The sequence below is a fragment of the Scyliorhinus canicula genome, chromosome 2, assembly GCF_902713615.1.
Source record: "Scyliorhinus canicula chromosome 2, sScyCan1.1, whole genome shotgun sequence".
Lineage (NCBI taxonomy): Eukaryota > Metazoa > Chordata > Chondrichthyes > Carcharhiniformes > Scyliorhinidae > Scyliorhinus > Scyliorhinus canicula.
The window spans coordinates 144,207,776-144,225,791 of record NC_052147.1 but is presented as its reverse complement, the minus strand read 5'-3'; the positions used below and the strand labels follow the sequence as shown (position 1 = coordinate 144,225,791).

General features: G+C 50.8%; 1 protein-coding gene across 5 annotated transcripts in view; it reads right to left on the bottom strand.

Annotated features, from left to right (window-relative positions):
- Positions 1–18,016, bottom strand: part of LOC119958886 (disintegrin and metalloproteinase domain-containing protein 23-like) — a 243,561-nt gene that overhangs the window by 212,468 nt on the left and 13,077 nt on the right. For all 5 annotated transcript variants that reach the window (XM_038787411.1, XM_038787403.1, XM_038787419.1 and 2 more), the window contains exon 3: positions 1,778–1,854. In XM_038787411.1, coding sequence (XP_038643339.1) covers positions 1,778–1,854 — 77 coding nt within the window. The remainder of the gene's footprint in view (positions 1–1,777; positions 1,855–18,016) is intronic.

Sequence of the window (18,016 nt, the reverse complement as noted above, 5' to 3'; positions counted from 1 at the left end):
TGATGTTTGCGCTGGACCTGAGAGGAGCCTAATCTCTCTCACAGGTCCTGCTCCTCAGAGATTGGGGCGCTATATTTAAAGGGCTCCCCGACTTCAGAATACTGATGCAGCCCTCTAAATTGCTGGCATAGCATCTCCTAATCGCTGACATGAGCAACCCCCCACTATCGCTAGCAAGGATTGCCCTCCCTAATTGCTGGCAAAGTAACCCCCCAACTCAGTTCCCTATATCCCCCCTTCAACGCCCCCCATTCCCCCCATCATCCCCCCTCCCCCCATATCATTCCCCTCCCTTCAGACCCCACCCCTTTGCAGTGCCAACCTGACACCATGGACTCCGGCGGGAGGCAAGGGGGTGAGTACCCTCCCTACACTTGACTCCAGGGTGCCAAGAGGGGTCCTTCAGGGGAGGTGGGGATTGGGGGGTGCTGGTTTGTGCTAGGCTGAAGGAGCTCAGATCAGGGGTCTTTCCTGGGATGGAGTTTGTTTGGCTGATATTTCCATCTATAGCTTTTAAACCCATTAATTTGTTTCCCAGCATGAGAAAATTAAAGATATGAGATGAAGGTAAATGTCTTCGCTTTAATGTGTTTTTTTCACAATTTCATTTCCCTTTAATTTATTCAAGCATCTCTGAAAGCTTAGAAACCTAAAAGCTTTGAACTGCATTGTTTACATTCAATTTCACAGACCATCGCCTTTTAAAAGCCTCTTGATTGTCAGGTCCAAACAGTTTCAAAGGAAGGATTACCATTATTTATTTCTACAGTTTTAAAACAGTCCATTAACTCGTAAGTATTTCTTCTTATGAGCAGGTGTTCTTCCTGACCGCAGTTGTTTTTAAAGAGGCTGTCTCTTTGTTCTGAAGAGCTTCCTACAAAGACCAGGTGATCTGTCTGAGTAATGCCTCTGCACCTTCTGTTTGTAGGATGTTCTTTCGAGCAAAGAACCCAGCTTGAAACCTGTTTATTTTGCCTCCCGCCCGATTCACCGGACCATCACGATTCCTGCTGCTGGTCAGTGGCCCTGGAGAAGTACCCCCCCATCATGCCCCACCCCCCCATCACCCACACCTACATAAACACAAGCTCATTCTTGCTTATACCTCATGAGTCTGGTTGTGCCTGAACTCTCTCCCAGAAGTTGTAGTTCTGTCTCCATTACCCAAAGCCACCCTCGTGAGGTGCAAGAATTAAAGTTCTGCAATTAAAAACTCTCTGATTGGAACATCAAGCAATCCGTAGCCAGGAGGGGCGGCACGGTGGCACAGTGGTTAGCACTGTGGTCTCACGGCGCAGACCCGGGTTAGATCCTGGCCCTGAGTTACCGTCTGTGTGGAGTTTGCACATTCTCCCATGACTGCGTAGGTCTCACCTCCACAACCCAAAGATGTGCAGTCCAGGGCAGCACGGTGGCTCAGTGGGTTAGCCCTGTAGCCTCACGGCGCCGAGGTCCCAGGTTCGATCCCGGCTCTGGGTCACTGTCCGTGTGGAGTTTGCACATTCTCCCCGTGTTTGCGTGGGTTTCGCCCCCACAACCCAAAGATGTGCAGGCTAGGTGGATTGGCCACGCTAAATTGCCCTTTAATTGGAAAAAAGGTGGATTGGCCGCGCTAAATTGCCCTTTAATTGGAAAAAAAGTGAATTGAGTACTTTAAATTTATTTTTTTTTAATCCGTAGCCAGTCAATGGTCACAGGTGTTCAGTATGTATAAAGAAGGAGCCTCTAGCTACACCACTGTATTTCAGACCATTTCCAGATGAACGCCGATACTTACTGGTTCAATGTAACATCTAGGATAAAGGTGGACCCAAAGGCATCGATCTGGAAGCTTGCATGAGTAAGGTGTACAGCCTGTGGGGGTAAGTCAGAGAGACATGGGTTAATAATGCTTGCTGAGTCATAAATAAGGGCCTCATATGCAGAACAGTTTCCAACATTGGATGCCACACATTAAAAAAGGGCTGTAGAGAAAGGGGAGTGGGACTAATTAGATGGCCCTTCCAAAGAGGCTGCACAGACATGACAAGCCAAATGGCCTCCTTCTGTGCCATATCATTCCTCTGTGGCTGGAATGGGTCAAAGGGCCAACTGCCGTTTTCCCATTTTGAACAATTCAATGAGCTGAGATGAGTCGCAATCAGCTTATCAGGCAGACTGCAAAGAATTTTATCCCTGGGGTCTAATTATCCCAAAGTGTTATAATCAGTGTTATAATCTCACCAATAATGGTGAACAGACGTTTGTATGAAATCAAGTCAGTAATGTTTCCAGATGGCCATAGGCTGCTCCCCTTTGTGTAAGGGGAGAGCTGATTGGTGGTGATTTAACCTGAGGCCCCAGGCGAGGGCAAGGTTGAGAAGATGGGGCCTCAGCCATTACTTTGTATTAAATACCTCTTCATTATTTTAGCGAATGCACCACATTAAAATTGACAGAAGAATTTCATACAGATGTGTTAATTTAGCCAACTTGTGCTCACCAGACACAAATCCCCACCCAGTAGTGCATAACTAAACCAGTAGCCAGTAGTTAACTTGCTCACTTGGCACAGTCAGACATTTGAATTACAAAACCAAGGTGTTAACTGTGATATTCACTTTGTTGACGAATGGAAAATGTAGTCTTAATTGGTACACCACAAAATCCCAACAGCAAAGTGATCATGTCCAAATGTGCGTTTTTGTTTTAAAGTGTTGTTGGTTTCGGGATAAATGCAAGCCAGGACAACTGGAGAAGAACATCCTGCTCTGCTCTTGAAATAGGATGATGCAATGAGTTAAGACATGGACCTTGGTAATATTGTAGTGGGATGGTTCCCCCTTTCACCTCCCGAGAAGCAAAATTGGTATGGCCCACAGCCACCTCACAGCGCCAGGGACCCGGGTTCAGTTCCAATCTTGGGTGACTGTGTGGAGTTTCCACATCCTCCCCGTGTGTGTGGGTTTCCTCCGGGTTCTCCAGTTTCCTCCCACGGTCCAAAGATGTGCAGGTTCGGTGGATTGGTCATGCAAAATTGCCCCTTAGTGTCAAAAGGTTCGGTGGGGTTACAGTACTACGGGATGGGGTGAGGGAATGGGCCTGGATAGTGTGATTTTTCTGAGGGTCGATGCAAGCTCAATGTGCTGAATGTCCTCCTTCTGCACTGCAAGGATTCTATGATTCTATGACTGCGGGACAGCTAACCAAGGGCCCGCCCTCTGGAATTGCCTGCCAATTCAATTGGCCAGCAGCTCCATCAGTCCCAATGGGCCCGGGAGCGCATCAGTGGATGCTGTCGTGACTACGGGAGTAGAAGGAAAAAGACCCATGGATCCCCGGAGTAGGTAAGTCTGGGGTTTTAGGCAGGGGGTAGGGGGTATTTAGGTAGGTCAGGGAGGGAGAGGCTGGCGAGGTCAGTGGGGTGAGGGGGGGCTGAGGGTTTGGGTTTAAGGCTGCGTGCAGGTTGGAAGGAAGGGGGCTTCGATCATAGGGAGGGGGCAACCCCCTCTTGGAAAGTGGGGCCCCAGAAGAGCGAACCCTTATACCTTCCCACCCTTTGAATAACTTTTTTTGAAATCAGGCTGCCCATTCCTACCCAGCTGCCCCTTCCAAATGTTTTATAATGTGAGCAGTTTATTCTCAGGATCAGTTGACTTGACAGCAAACCTAATTGACTCGATTATTTATTTTCACATTATTTACTGCCGATTTTTCTGCCCACCCCCAGTATTATGGGGGTGAGGTCAGGTTTGAGCAGGGAAGTGGTGGAATAGGCACCAATGCCCATTCCACCCAAAACACACCCAGCAGCAGTGCATAAAATACAGACTCAAAGTCTGTTCCCCTCTGGTTAGAGTATGTACGCTTGGGGACGCATCAATCCCGATCATGGGGAGTTTGAGCAGATAGTTGGCACCAGTTGACATAGTGACTCATACAAGGCCAAGGACAGCTGGGCTCAAAAAGTAGAAAAAACAGGGTAAAGTATGGAACTCTCTGACACTGGTCATGTGTCGAAGGATTACTGGAAAATTATGGCCAGTGCCTCTGCAAGAATATGCCGAGTACATGATTAAATATCTGGTGCTAGAAGAATGGGGTCGCCTTGTACACCTGGTCAACTTATACGCCACAATTTACGGTAGGACCCATTTTAGGAAAGTGGGTCCTTGTCCCAACAGGAGTGACAAATATTCCACTTGCAGCAAAGATATTAACATAATGGTTTCACAGCATCCGCTTGCAAAAAAAACAGCTCACATTCTCCGGCCAAATGATGACCTTTTGAAGTGCAGCTGTTGAATTTTAATTCAGGATCGGGAAGCATAACCTCTGTGGGCAAAATATGGATTTAATTTCAGTCAGGACCATGTCATCCATTTACACAGCGATTGGGCATCACCTTGGATTTGCTTTTAGTGCGCCCAAACAATATTGACGTGAATTAAGTCCACAATCCATGACACATTCATATGTGGCTGCAAATCATCTTTACAGAGGGTGAGGGCAGTGCTAATGGAGCATTCCTGTGCCAATAATAAACTATTAATTTCAAATACTTGTCACTGCCATCCATTTGCGAGTGAAGTTCCCTCAAAAGAACGAGTCATTTTGACTTCAGCGATGGTGTAAATCAGGAACTAAAGAATTGATAACCCTTTTGACACTTACCCCAACATTCAATTCCAATCTCGCGCAAAATCAAAGTGGCCCCATATTCTTGCACTCTTTTTTTTAATGTATTAGTTCATTCTCTGGATGGAGGTGTCACCTTTGTGAACTGTTGCAGTCCACGTGGTGAAGATACGCTCTGTGTTGCGTAACGTAGGTGACGAAGGAACGTTGATATATTTCCATGTCAGGATGGTACTGAATTGGAGGGTAGATGGGGACATTCCCATGCATTTGTCGCCCTTGCTCTTCGAGGTGGGCAAGGTTACGGGTTTGGTAGGTGCTGTTGGAGGAACATTGGCCAGTTGCTGAAACCTATCTTGTGGATATGGTACACACTGTTGACATTGCATTGGTGGTGGAGGAGGTGAATATTTAAAGTGGTGGATCGGGTGCCAATCAAGCGGGGCTGCTTTGTCCTGGATGGTATTGAGCTTATTGAGTGTTGTTGGTGCTGCACTCATCCAGGCAAGTGGAGAGTATTCCATCAAACCCCCAACTCGTACCTTCTAGATGGTTCAACAGTCTTTAGAAGTCAGGTGAATTACTCGCTGCAGAATTTATGATCTTTGACCTACTCGTGTACCAACAGGATATACATGGCTGGTTCAGTTTCTAATCCACAGCATGTTGATAATGGGAGATTTAATTATGGTAATGGCATTCAATGTCAAAACAAGGTGGTTAGACTCTTTTGTTAGACATAGTCAGCACTTATGTGACACAAATTTGACTTGTCACTTAACCAAAGCCTAAATGTGGCGGACTTCCGGTGACGGTGGGTGGGAGGCAGCCGCGCATTGGAGGGCTCCCGTTCAGGAACGGCATTTTCGAGGATTAACGCCCAGTCCCAGGGGCTGCAGAGGCGGCAAAAGTAGGGAGAAGGCACGATGAAGGGAAATGTCGAAAATAAATTTTAAAACGGCCGTGAAAAAAACAGCTGAAAGTTCGTCGGGGAGTGGAAAGGTCACCACGGGGACGGCAAGGAAAGTGGAGGCTGGGGCACCAGGGGAGGCCGCATTGCCCACGGCTGAAGAAATGACTAAGGTGATGGCCACGGAACACGAAAGGCAGTTCACAAAACACATGGAGGCGATGAGGCAGGAGGTGGGGGCGGTATTGAAAGTGCTGGTGGAGGAGGCGATTGCCCCGGTGAGGGCGGCAGTATTAGGCGCAGTGGCGGAGGTACAGGAGCAAGGGGAGGCGCTGAAGGAAGTGGAAGAGACATTATTGCAGCACAGTGATTAACTTACCTCGATGGGGAAGGAGATGCGGAAGGTGATAGAGATCAACGAGGGTCTGCGAGCCAAAATGGACGACTTGGAAAACAGATCCAGGCGACAGAATCTGAGGATTATGGGTCTTCCCGAAGGAGTGGAAGGCCCGAAGCCAACTGAGTATTTTGCCACGATGTTGGCAAAGTTATTGGGGGTGGGGGATGATCCCTCCCGATATGAACAGGATCGGGCTCATCGGTCGTGGAGGCCTGTACCAAAGGCGAGTGAGCCGCCAAGAGTAGTGACTCTGTGTTTCCCTAGGTACAGCGTGAAGGAGAAGGTCCTGTGCTGGGCAAAGCAGAAGCGGGTGGTGCAGTGAGCTGGAGCTGGTATACGCATATATCAGGACTTTACGGTGGAGCTGGCGAGGAGGCGGGCTGCCTTCAACCGGGTGAAGAAGGCACTGTACATCAGCAAGGTGCAGTGTGGCACAGTATATCCAGCTAAGTTGAGGGTGACCGACAAATCCAAGGACTTTTATTTCGGAATGGCGGAAGCAGCGGAGGAGTTTGCAACGGCAGAAGGGCTGTGGCAGAATTGAGAAGTGGTCATGTACCGATGTAGCCTCATGTAACTATTTTTTCACTGCGGTTGGTGTATGTGCTAAAAGAGCCAATGTTGTGTATCCTTGGACAGGGGAAGAGAGGGGACTTTCACTTGCAATGATGGTTCTTTGGAGCTTGGGTGTGTATGCGGGGTTTGTGTGCTAAAGGGGATTTCTTGGTTTTCCTGGGGCCGGGCAAGGGGGAAAGAGACCTGGGCGGGGGCCTCCATGCTGGCCGGTTTAAGCCGGCCAGTGAACGGGAGTGAGGTAGGGAGAGGGGCTGCAGCCATCGGAGCCTGGCAGAATAGGGCCCGATGAGTCTAGCCGGGGTGGAAAGGGGGAGGAAGGAACAGAGGTTTGGGGGAGGAGTTTTGTAAAAGGAAGTGGAGGGGAGGAGTCGGGGAGGGGAGGAGTCGGGGAGGGGGGGAGGGCTTGAAATGCATGGGTGTCATGTACGGTACTCTTTTGGGGATTGGATGGCATTGAATGTTGGGGTGGGGGGGGGGAACTCTATAGGTCAACGGTGACCATAGGCGATTCCTGATTCCTTTTTCTTTTTTATTCTCCTCTGTCCAACCGTGGGAGGGTTTGTTTTATTTGATGCTTATATTGCCAGGGGGGTCGTTGTTTGGGGTGGTGGGAGGATGGGATTGTTGTTGTTGATAAGGAAATTGACTTTGTATTTGTTACCGTTTACTGCTTGTTGGTGGGGTGTAAATTTTGAAGAAAATGTGAAAATGGAGAATAAAAATATTTTACAAAAAAAAACAAAGCCTGAACATTATCCAAGTCTTGTTTCAAGTGGGTACAGACTGCTTCAGTAACTGACGAGTTGGTAGGGGAATTAACCACTGTATAATCATTAGTGAACATCCCCACTCTGAACTTAAGATGGTAGGAAGTTCAGTAATGAAGCATATGGTTGGGCTTAGGACAATACCCTGAGAAACTCCTTCAGCGATATGCTAGGGATGGGATGATTAGCATTCAAAAACTACAACCTTCTTCCTTTGTGCCAGGTATAACTCCAGCCAGTGGAGATATTTTCCCCTGATTCCCTTTGACTTCAGTTTTGCTAGGGCTGCTTGATGCCACACTTGGTCAAATGCCACATTGATGTCAAGGGCAGTCACTCTCACCTCTGGCACTCAGCTCTTTTGCCCATGTTGGACCAAGGCTGCAATGAGGTCAGGAGATGAGTGATCCTGGCGGAACCCAAACCGAGCGTCTGTGAGCAAGTTATTGCTGAGTAAGCACCGCTTGACAGCACCGTCGATGACACTTTCCATCACTTAATCGATAAACAAGTGTAGACTGATTGGACGGTAATTGGTAGGATTGGAGTTGCCTTACTTTTTGTGGATAAGTTACATCTGGGAAATTTTCTACTTTTTTTGTGTTGATGGCAGTATTGGCGCTGTTCTGGAACTGTACTGTACTGTTAGGGGAGAAAGTAGCTCTTCAACAGTACAACCAGGATGTTGTCAGTCTTTACAGTATCCAGGGGCTTCAGCCGTTTCTTGATATAATTTGGAGTGAATCAAATTGGCTGAAGGCCGGCATCTGTGAGGCTGGGGACCTCAGGAGGAGGTCGAGATGGATCATCCACCCGACACTTCTGGCTGAAGGTGGGTAGCAAATGCCCATGTTGGACTCCCTCAACATTGAGGATGGGGATGTTAACGTCATGTCTCATCACATCAGCTTGAGTTTCTTCCAATTTATTGTTTCTGAAGTACAGTGGCTGTTGTGTGGACGTCTGGCATCAAATTAGGCTCCAAATTGAACCCTGGGCTGATTGGGGTGGGTGATAGGAAGAGGGCACAGTGGGGCAGTAACAGCTAAAATGAGGCTAGACCATTCCGACCGCTGACCCCATTGCCTTCCTGCCATATCCCGATCTTACCCTTCTCTCGTGAGCATTCACGCGGGACATCCACTGGCAGCTTTGGGGTCCTTCTTTAAATATGTAGATTGGGACCTGATGATAAAGTTAACTTTCAGCAGAGGCCTGAAACAGGGGTAGGCCCTTGGGACCCTTCAGACCTGTCCCACCATTGAAGTATATAATGGCCGATCCATACCTTAACTCCACATTCCCACGTCAGTTCTGTAATCCTCACGCAACAAAAATCTAGCGCTCTCAAATCTGAAATCTTAAATTGGCCCCAGCCTCAACACCGTTTTGACGCAGGGTTCCAGAATTCCATGCTCTTGGTGTCAATAAGTGTTTCCTGACCTCACCCCTGAATGACCTTTAGCTCTGATCCTGTCCCTTTGCTCTCGACTCTCCCAACAGAGGCAATAGTTTCTCTTATCTACCCTATCACCGAACAACAGCACGGTCTCACAGTGGTTAGCACTGCTGCCTCACGGCGCCAAGGTCCCAGGTTCGATCCCGGCTCTGGGTCACGGTCCGTGTTGAGTTTGCACATTCTCCCCGTGTTTGCCTGGGTTTCACCCCGACAACCCAAAGATGTGCGGAGTGGGTGGATTGGCCATGTTGAATTGCCCCTTAATTGGAACAAATGAATTGAGTACTCTAAATTTATTATTTTTTAAAATAATTTTGAACACTCAATGAGATTACCCTTTCATCATCTATACCCAGGGGTATACAAACCTAGTCAATGCGACCTCCCTTCTTAATTTAATTCTTTAGTCTCACAGGGCTAAATGGGTGCCATCAGCAACACCGTGCACATTTCAGAATCCTGCCAACTGGAAGAAAATATCCCAGAGCGTCCTCCTGTTGTTCTCTGGATTCCATGGGGAAAGTGAGGTCATTGCAAACAAGGCATCAGTCATCTGTCTGATTCGGCGATGAGTTATACATTGATGCCTGTTATTGATGGCCTCATCAGCATCCTGGAAAGACCCAGCAGCTGTCAATGGCAGTGTGCTCCAGAATTAGGGCCATGAACAGATGAGTCGAGACTGGCATTTTTCTTTTCACCCCAAAAATGCCAGCACATCACCATTCCTATGTGAGCCAATGTGCAACTCACTAAGTACCATCAACAAGTCCTCAGATAGAATTAGAATTAGAACAGTACAGCACAGAACAGGCCCTTCGGCCCTCAATGTTGTGCCGAGCAATGATCACCCTACTCAAGCCCACGTATCCACCCTATACCCGTAACCCAACAACCCCCATTAACATTATTTTTTTTTTTTGTTCGGACACTACGGGCAATTTAGCCTGGCCAATCCACCTAACCTGCACATCTTTGGACTGTGGGAGGAAACCGGAGCACCCGGAGGAAACCCACGCACACACAGGGAGGACGTGCAGACTCCACACAGACAGTGACCCAGCCGGGAATCGAACCGGGGACCCTGGAGCTGTGAAGCATTGATGCTAACCACCATGCTACCGTGCTGCCCCTCTAGATAGAATCATAGAATCCCTATAGTGTAGAAGGTCATTCGACACATCAAGTCTGCACCGACCCTCAAATAGAGCTCCCTACCCAGGCCCACGCCCGAGCGCCCCAATCCCACCCCCGAGCTCCCCAATCCCACCTATCCTTTTGGACATAAAGGGGCAATTTAGCATGGCCTATCCACCCAACCAATCTTTGGACTATGAACCTATTTATCCACTTGCAGTCTCCTTGCCAACTGTGCCTCAGTGGGCAGCTTTCGTGTTTCTGAGGAAATGGGTGTGCATCTAAAATAAGCAAAGACTTACATTTATCCTTCCTAAACATCAGGGCATTCCAAAGCTCTCTACAGCCAATGAAATACTTTATGTGTAGTCACTGTTACAGAAAGGAGGTATTAATTTCCACACCGTAAACTCCCAAAATCATTGCAATAGATGGCCAGAAAAACCGATTGTTGATGCTGATTGAGGGATAAATATTAGGTCAAGACATGTGCAGAACTATCCTGTTCTTCTGTCATGGAACCTTTTATAGTCAACCTAAAAGGACAGACAAAGCTTTGGTTTAATAGCTCATCCGAAAGATGACACCTCTGATAGTGCTGCACTCCCACAGTCCTGCACTAGAAGTGACAGCACAGGCTATGTGCTCAAGTCTGCAAAGTGGGATTTCAAGCTCCAACCTTCTGTCTCTGAAGTACGAGTGCTACCAACTGAGCGGCAGCTGGCAAGGGGACAAGGGGATCGCACTTCCGGTTGTGACCATGGAGTGAGTGGTCACTTACAGGGCTGTTCCTGCTTAAAGTCACAGAAAAGGGCTCTTTTCACACAGATCCGGGTGGAATTTTGACGAAAAGGCGTAGGTAAATGTTAGAGGAGTAGTTTACCCCTGGAATAGTATATCTTCTGATCGCCAGAACCGGCAGAAAGCAGGTAGACGTTTGGCTGGAAAGTTGAAACAGCGTTGTGCTTCACCGACGTGAAGCCTGTGGCCGGCCGGCGGAAGTCCGCACATGCGGACAAGCTGAATGGAGTGAAAGGCGAGGTATTCCCGGTGAATGAGCTAGCACAGTGGGCTAATTTAGGGGGGGGATGACATTTATGGTAGCGAGGGACAGGTTTAGGTACTTGGGGATTCAGGTAGCAAGGGAATGGACGGGGCTCTATAAGTGGAACTTAACAGAGCTGGTGGAGGAGGCCAGGGAGGATCTTAAGAGATGGGTTACACTGTACTTAACGCTGGCAGGGAGGGTCCAAGTGGTGAAAATGAATATTCTGCCGAGGTTCTTGTTTATTTTTCAGGCTCTCCCGATCTTTATACCAAAGGCCTTTTTTCGGAAAGTGGACACAATCATCTCTGACTTTGTATGGGCGGAGAAGGTGCCGAGGGTGGGGAGGACCCTGCTACAGAGGCAGAGGCAGCAGGGGGGGGGCTGGCGTTGCCAAACCTGCTTCATTATTATTGGGCGACGAATGTGAACAAGATGCGGCGGTGGTGGGAAGGAGAAGGGGTAGAGTGGGTTAGGATGGAGGAGGAACCTAGTTTGAGGGCTATGGTGACGGCAGCATTGCCAATGGCTCCGAGTAGGTATTTAGGGAGCCTAGTGGTGCAGTACACGGTGAAGATATGGAATCAGCTGAGGAGGCATTTTAGGGTGGAAGGAATTTCGGTGCTAACGTCGCTGTGCGAGAATCATGGGTTGGAGCCGGGGGGAGGGGGGGGGGGGGGGGGGGGGGGGGGGGGGGGGGAGGTGGAGGGAAGTGGGGCTGGTCAAGGTGAGGCTTTGTATTTTGGATGAAGGGTTTGCCCAGTCTGGAGGAGCTAAGGGAAGCGGGTAGAGCTGCCGAGGGGTAGTGAGTTCAGGTATCTACAGGTTAGGGACTTTGCACGAAAGGTTCTGAAAGGGGTCCCTAGATTGCCGGGATACATCCTGCTGGAGCAACTGCTGCTTCCGGATGTGGAAAGGGAGGGAAGAATTGGGGATATATACAAGTGGCTGGGGGAGCAGGGAGGCGAGCGGGAGGTGAAGATCAAGGAGAAATGGGAAGCGGAGTTAGGAATGAAGATCAATTGGAGAGTATGGAGTGAGGCACTGTGTAAGGTAAACGGGACGTCCTCTTGTGCAAGGATGAGCCTGATACAGTTTAAGGTGGTGCACAGGATGCATATGACTCGGGCGAGAATGAGAGGTTCTTTCAGGGGGTAGCAGATGAGTGTGAGAGGTATGGGCGGGGGCCAACGAATCATGCGCACATGTTTTGGGGTTGTGAAAAATTGGGAAGTTTCTGGGCGGGAGTGTTCACGGCATTTTTTAAAAAAGGGGACAAGGGGATCAATAGGTTGATTAGAGAGCTAATAGCGGAGCTGTGCAGGAAGGACACAAATGAGGGGTTTTCCACTCCCCCCTCCCAGGGTGTGTTTCCTGGATAAGGGTGGCAGCTAGCCATTGGCATGGGGGGGGGGGCGGCGCTAGGGTGCTCTTTCAGAGGGTCGGTGCAGACTCGAAGGGCCAAATGGCCTCCTCCTGCACTGTAGGGATTTGTGGTTCTGTGAACAACATTGCTTTCAATTCAAGGTTATGCCTCCTTGTTCTGGATTTTCCCACCAGAGAAAATAGTTCTCTCGAGCGGCTCAATCAAATAATTTATCCCTTCGATCGTTTCACTCCTCAATCTGACTAATTTAACCTTTTTAGCCCCGGTGTCATTCTAGTGAACCTGTGTTCCCTCCGAGGCCTATATAATCCTTCCTGAGGTGCAGAAGCCAGAATTCTCAACTGGTTAACTGGAGTATCATGTCGCAGAGTATGAGGTTAAAACAGGGGAGTGAGCGTGCAGTCTTTACGCATTTATGGTTGTTTGGCATTGGTAGAGGAGACCAATACCCAAGAGGCTTTGTGGACAGCAACATCCACAGGGCATTACTCTCTTTCATACTCTAATAATTTTGGGGTTTTTTCCCCCCACAATCTATGGCTGGAATCCCCGAGGGGGTGCCGCCTCGACGCCGGCTTCCCCATTCTCTGGCGCTGTTTTTCGGGCGCCGGTGGGATCGCCGCCACCGGTCAGGGGCTGTTGACAGCAGCCGCACCGGCGATTCTCTGGGCCCCGATGGGGCGAGTGGCCGACGAGTATGGCCGAGTCCCACCGGTGTGGATTACTCATCTCCCACACAACAGGACCTGGAAGGTGAGTGTGCGGGTGCCGTCCTGGAGGGTGGGCAGGGGGATTCGACCCCGGGGGGGGGGCCCTCACGGTGGCCCGCATTCGGGGACTACCAATCGGCGGGCGGGCTGGTTCCGTGGGGGCCTACTTTACTCCGCGCCGAGCCCATGTAGGGCTCCGCCATATTGCCCGGGGGCCGGCGCGGAGAAGGGAATCCCTGCGCATGTGCCAAATCACGCCAGCCATTCCACGCATGTGCAAAAATACGGCGGTCATTCTGCACATGCGCGAAAATAGGCCAGCCGATCTACGCATGCACGGACTCGCGCGGGCCATTCCGCGCCGGCTGTAGCTGCGGGGACGACTCCGGCGGCAACCTAGCCCCCTCGAAAATTGAGAATTCCTCACTTTCGGGGGCCGTTGACGCCGGAGCCGTTGGCGCCAGTTTTCACGCCAGCGGGGGGACATAGCCCCATTATTCGAGAATAGTTCCCTATGTCTCCCACAGAATCCTTCTGCGTCTGACAATCAGTGCCTCCTTCAGCCCACAGTCGGTGGTTCTCATGATCTCTGGAATCAATGCTCCCTAAAAGCACCATGCGTTCATCAATGTCCCTTAGCCACAAGATCTGTTAGCAACTCCCTTGGCCCCACAATCAATGTGTCTCTCCCAAACCCCATAGTCACTCAGTCTCCCTGAATCAAAGCCTCAGCCATTTCCTCTTCCTCAGGCTTATATAAGGTTTATACACTGATTAAGGGGGAGAAATTTTTTTGAGTTGCTTTCTCCTGATAACTTTGGTAACCTGGAACATTTTGAGAAAGTGAAGTTTCTGCAGTTTGATCGGTACGGCTGAATAAGGTCAAATACAACACTTCGATGGAAATGGTTTTGCTTTGAATAAATTAAGTATTCATTACGTTTACTACGGCGGACACAAGCTGTCCTTCCCGATCTAAGGTGAAACACAATCTGTTTTATTTAAGAAAACAGCAATTCTAGATTTTCAAAATGAATTTGTTGAAAATCAACACTGAAATAATACGCAAAACAAAATTAAGATAATTTTTTTTAAAACAGTGGCGACATTTGAGAAAAAGGGGAAAGAGTTTTAATGAATTGGAAGTATTTGAGGACATGTGGACCAGAAGCTCCAGCTTCAAGTCCGATGGCCACAGGAGGAGTGTTCATAATGCAGAGCAACGGGTTGACAATCAGCTCGGAAATCCTTCTGCCACTTCCCTCTATCATTCCCCAGAAGATAAAAAAACAATGTGGCTCCGAAATATGCTTTAAAAAACCCACACCTGCAATGTCCCTCTCTGTAATTTGGCTGGTTTGTCCCCAGCTCGGCTCGTCTGCTGCTGTAACACTTTGTCTAAGGCTTGTGGTAAACCACTGTTACACCTGTATTAGGTGATGTAAGGTAGGACCTGTACTACAGGTTCGACGGTAGCCTCTGCCTGCTGGCTCCGCCCAGTAGGAGGAGTATAAATGCATGTCCTCTATTCAGCAGCCATTTTGCCAGCTGCTGTGGGAGGCCACACATCTTACTGCAATAAAGCCACAGTTATATCCAACCTTAGTCTTTGTACAATTGATCGTGCATCAATTTATTGCAGTCAGATTTTCTAAAAGATGGACCTCCGAATCAAACCAGATCGCCTGCAGCTGGATCCGCAATCAAGCGACTCCAAAAAGGACTTTAATCACTGGCTAGCTTGCTTCGAGGCCGATATCAACTCAGTGACCACCCCTCCGACGGAGGCTCAGAAGATACAGATCTTGTACTCAAGGTTGAGCTCCAACATGTTTCCGCTGACCCAGGACGCCCCGAACTACGCAGACGCCATGGTGCTCCTCAAAGGAAACTACGCACAGAGAATGAACACATTCTTCGCCAGGCACGTACTCGCCACTCGCTCTCAACTCCCTTGTGAGTCCTTAGAAGACTTCTGGCGGGCCCTAATCCCACCCTAATCCCACTCGTCCGGGACTGTGACTGTCAGGCCGAAATATTCCAACCTTCTTATGCGCGATGCGTTTATAACGGGGATTGGGTCGGACCTCATACGCCAAAGACTGCTAGAAGGGGCCACGCTTGACCTAGCTGAGAGGAAAAAGCTAGCACTCTCCATGACGGTCGCCTCACGTAATGCTCAGGCCAACCCTCCTATACCTCATGGACCCCACAGACAGTCGCCCCTGCCGGGGCTTTACCCAGCCAGTACGCCTGCGCCACACGCCAACTCACGCACCCAGGGGGTTCCCGATGTTACTTCTGCGGCCAGCTGAAGAACCCCAGCCAACGCTGCCCGGCCCGCACTGCCATTTGCAAGGCTTGCGGCACAAAGGGGCACTTTGCCGCGGTGTGCCAGGCCCGCACAGTCGCCGCTATCGCCCCCTCCCCCCTGACCTACACACAATGGGCGCCGCCATCTTCGTCCCGGACCACGCGCAACCAGTGGGCGCCGCCAACTTCACCTCCCGGGGCCACGTGCAGCCCATGGGCGCCGCCATCTTCCCCCCCCCTCAGTCCACGTGTGGCCCATGGGCGCTGCCATCTTGTCCAGCTCCCGCAACTTGCAGACCATGGGCGCCGCCATTTTGTCCCCCACAAGATCTTCAGGCGCCGCCATCCTGTCTTACCCATGGGGCATGGACGCCAACAGCATTCCACGACTTGGGCCCCCCACGCTCTCCATCTTCTGACGCCAGCGACGACCGACCGCAGCTCGCCTCAGTGACGATAGAACAGTCTCGTCCGCACAACCAGACCACCGCTTCGACCAGTGTGAGAATCAACGGTCACGTGACCTCTTGCCTGTTGTACTCCGGGAGCGCCGAAAGCTTCATCCACCCGGATATGGTAAGGCGCTGCTCCCTCGCGGTCCACCCCGCCAATCAAAGAATCTCCCTGGCCTCCGGATCCCATTCCGTCACGATCCGGGGGTTCTTCACGGTCACTCTCACGGTCCAGGGCGTAGAATTCAGCGGCTTCCACCTCTACGTCCTTCCTAATCTCTGCGGTGCACTACTACTAGGCCTGGACTTCCAGTGCAATCTCCAGAGCCTTCCCTCAAATTCAGCGGGCCCCTACCACCCCTCACTGTGTTCGGCCTCGCGACCCTAAAGGTCGACCCACCCTCCCTCTTTGCCAATCTAACTCCGGATTGCAAACCCGTTGCCACCAGGAGCAGACGGTACAGCACCCAGGACAAGACATTCATCAGGTCCGAGGTCCAGTGGTTGCTTCGGGAAGGCATCATCGAGGCCAGCAACAGCCCCTGGAGAGCCCAAGTGGTAGTCGTTAAAACTGGGGAGAAATACAGAATGGTCGTGGACTACAGCCAGACCATCAATCGGTACACGCAGCTCGACGTGTACCCCCTCCCGCGCATATCTGATATGGTCAATCAGATTGCACAGTACCGGGTCTTCTCAAAGTGGACCTCAAATCTGCCTACCACCAGCTCCCCATTCGTAAATCGGACCGTCCAAACACTGCCTTCGAGGTGGACAGTCGTCTCTATCACTTCCTCAGGGTTCCCTTTGGCATCACTAACGGGGTCTCGGTCTTCCAAAGGGAGATGGATCGAATCGGCGACCGGTACGGTTTGCGGGCCACCTTCCCGTACCTAGACAACGTCACCATCTGCGGCCAAGATCAGCAGGACCCCGACGCCAACCGTGCCAAATTCCTCCACACCGCCACTCTCCTCAACCTCACCTACAAGGAGAAGTGCGTGTTCAGCACAACCCGCATCGCCATCCTCGGCTATGTGGTCCAGAACGGAGTTCTGGGGCCCGATCCCGACCGCATGCACTCCCTCATGGAGCTTCCCCTCCCCCACTGCCCCTAGGCCCTCAAACGCTGCCTGGGGTTCTTCGCCTACTACGCCCAGTGGGTCCCAAACTATGCGGACAAGACCCGCCCACTCATTCAGTCCATCCACTTTCCCCTTATAGCCGAGGCACAACAGGCCTTCGCCCGTATCAGAGCTGATATAGCCAAGGCCGGGATGCACGCAGTAGACGAGACACTGCCCTTCCAAGTAGAAAGCGGCGCATCAGACGTCGCACCTGCCGCCACCCTCAACCAGGCAGGCAGACCCGTGGCATTCTTTTCCCGCACCCTCATGCCTCAGAAATTCGGCACTCGTCCATCAAAAAAGAGGCCCAAGCTATCGTTGAAGCGGTGCGGCATTGGAGGCATTACCTGGCCGGCAGGAGATTCACTCTCCTCACTGACTAACGGTCCGTAGCCTTCATGTTTAACAACACGCAGCGGGGCACGATCAAAAACGATAAAACCTTGCGGTGGAGAATCGAGCTCTCCACCTATAATTATGAGATTTTGTATCGCCCCGGCAAACTCAACAAGGCCCCAGCGCCCTATCCCGAGGTACATGTGCCAGCGCGAGTACCGAATCCGGGCCCTACACGACAGCCTTTGTCACCCGGGGGTCACACGATTGTACCATCTTGTCAAGGCTCGCAATCTGCCCTACCCCGTCGAGGAAGTACGGACAATCACCAGGGACTGCCAGGTCTGTGCGGAGTGCAAGCCGCACTTCTACCGGCTGGACCATGCGTGCCTGGTGAAGGCCTCCCGCCCCTTTGAACGCCTCAGCATGGACCTCAAAGGGCCCCTCCCCTCCACCGACCGCAACACATATATCCTCAGTGTGGTCGATGAGTATTCCAGATTCCCCTTCGCCATCCCATGCCCCGATATGACGTCTGCCACCATCATCAAAGCCCTAAACACAATCTTCGCTCTGTTCGGTTTCCCCGCCTACATCCTCAGTGACAGGGGATCCTCATTCATGAGTGATGAGCTGCGTCAGTTCCTGCTCAGCAGGGGTATTGCCTCCAGCAGGACGACCATCTAAAATCCCCGGGGAAACGGGCAGGTAGAGAGGGAGAACGGGACGGTATGGAGGGCCGTCCAACTGGCCCTACTGTCCAGGAACCTCCCAGCCTCT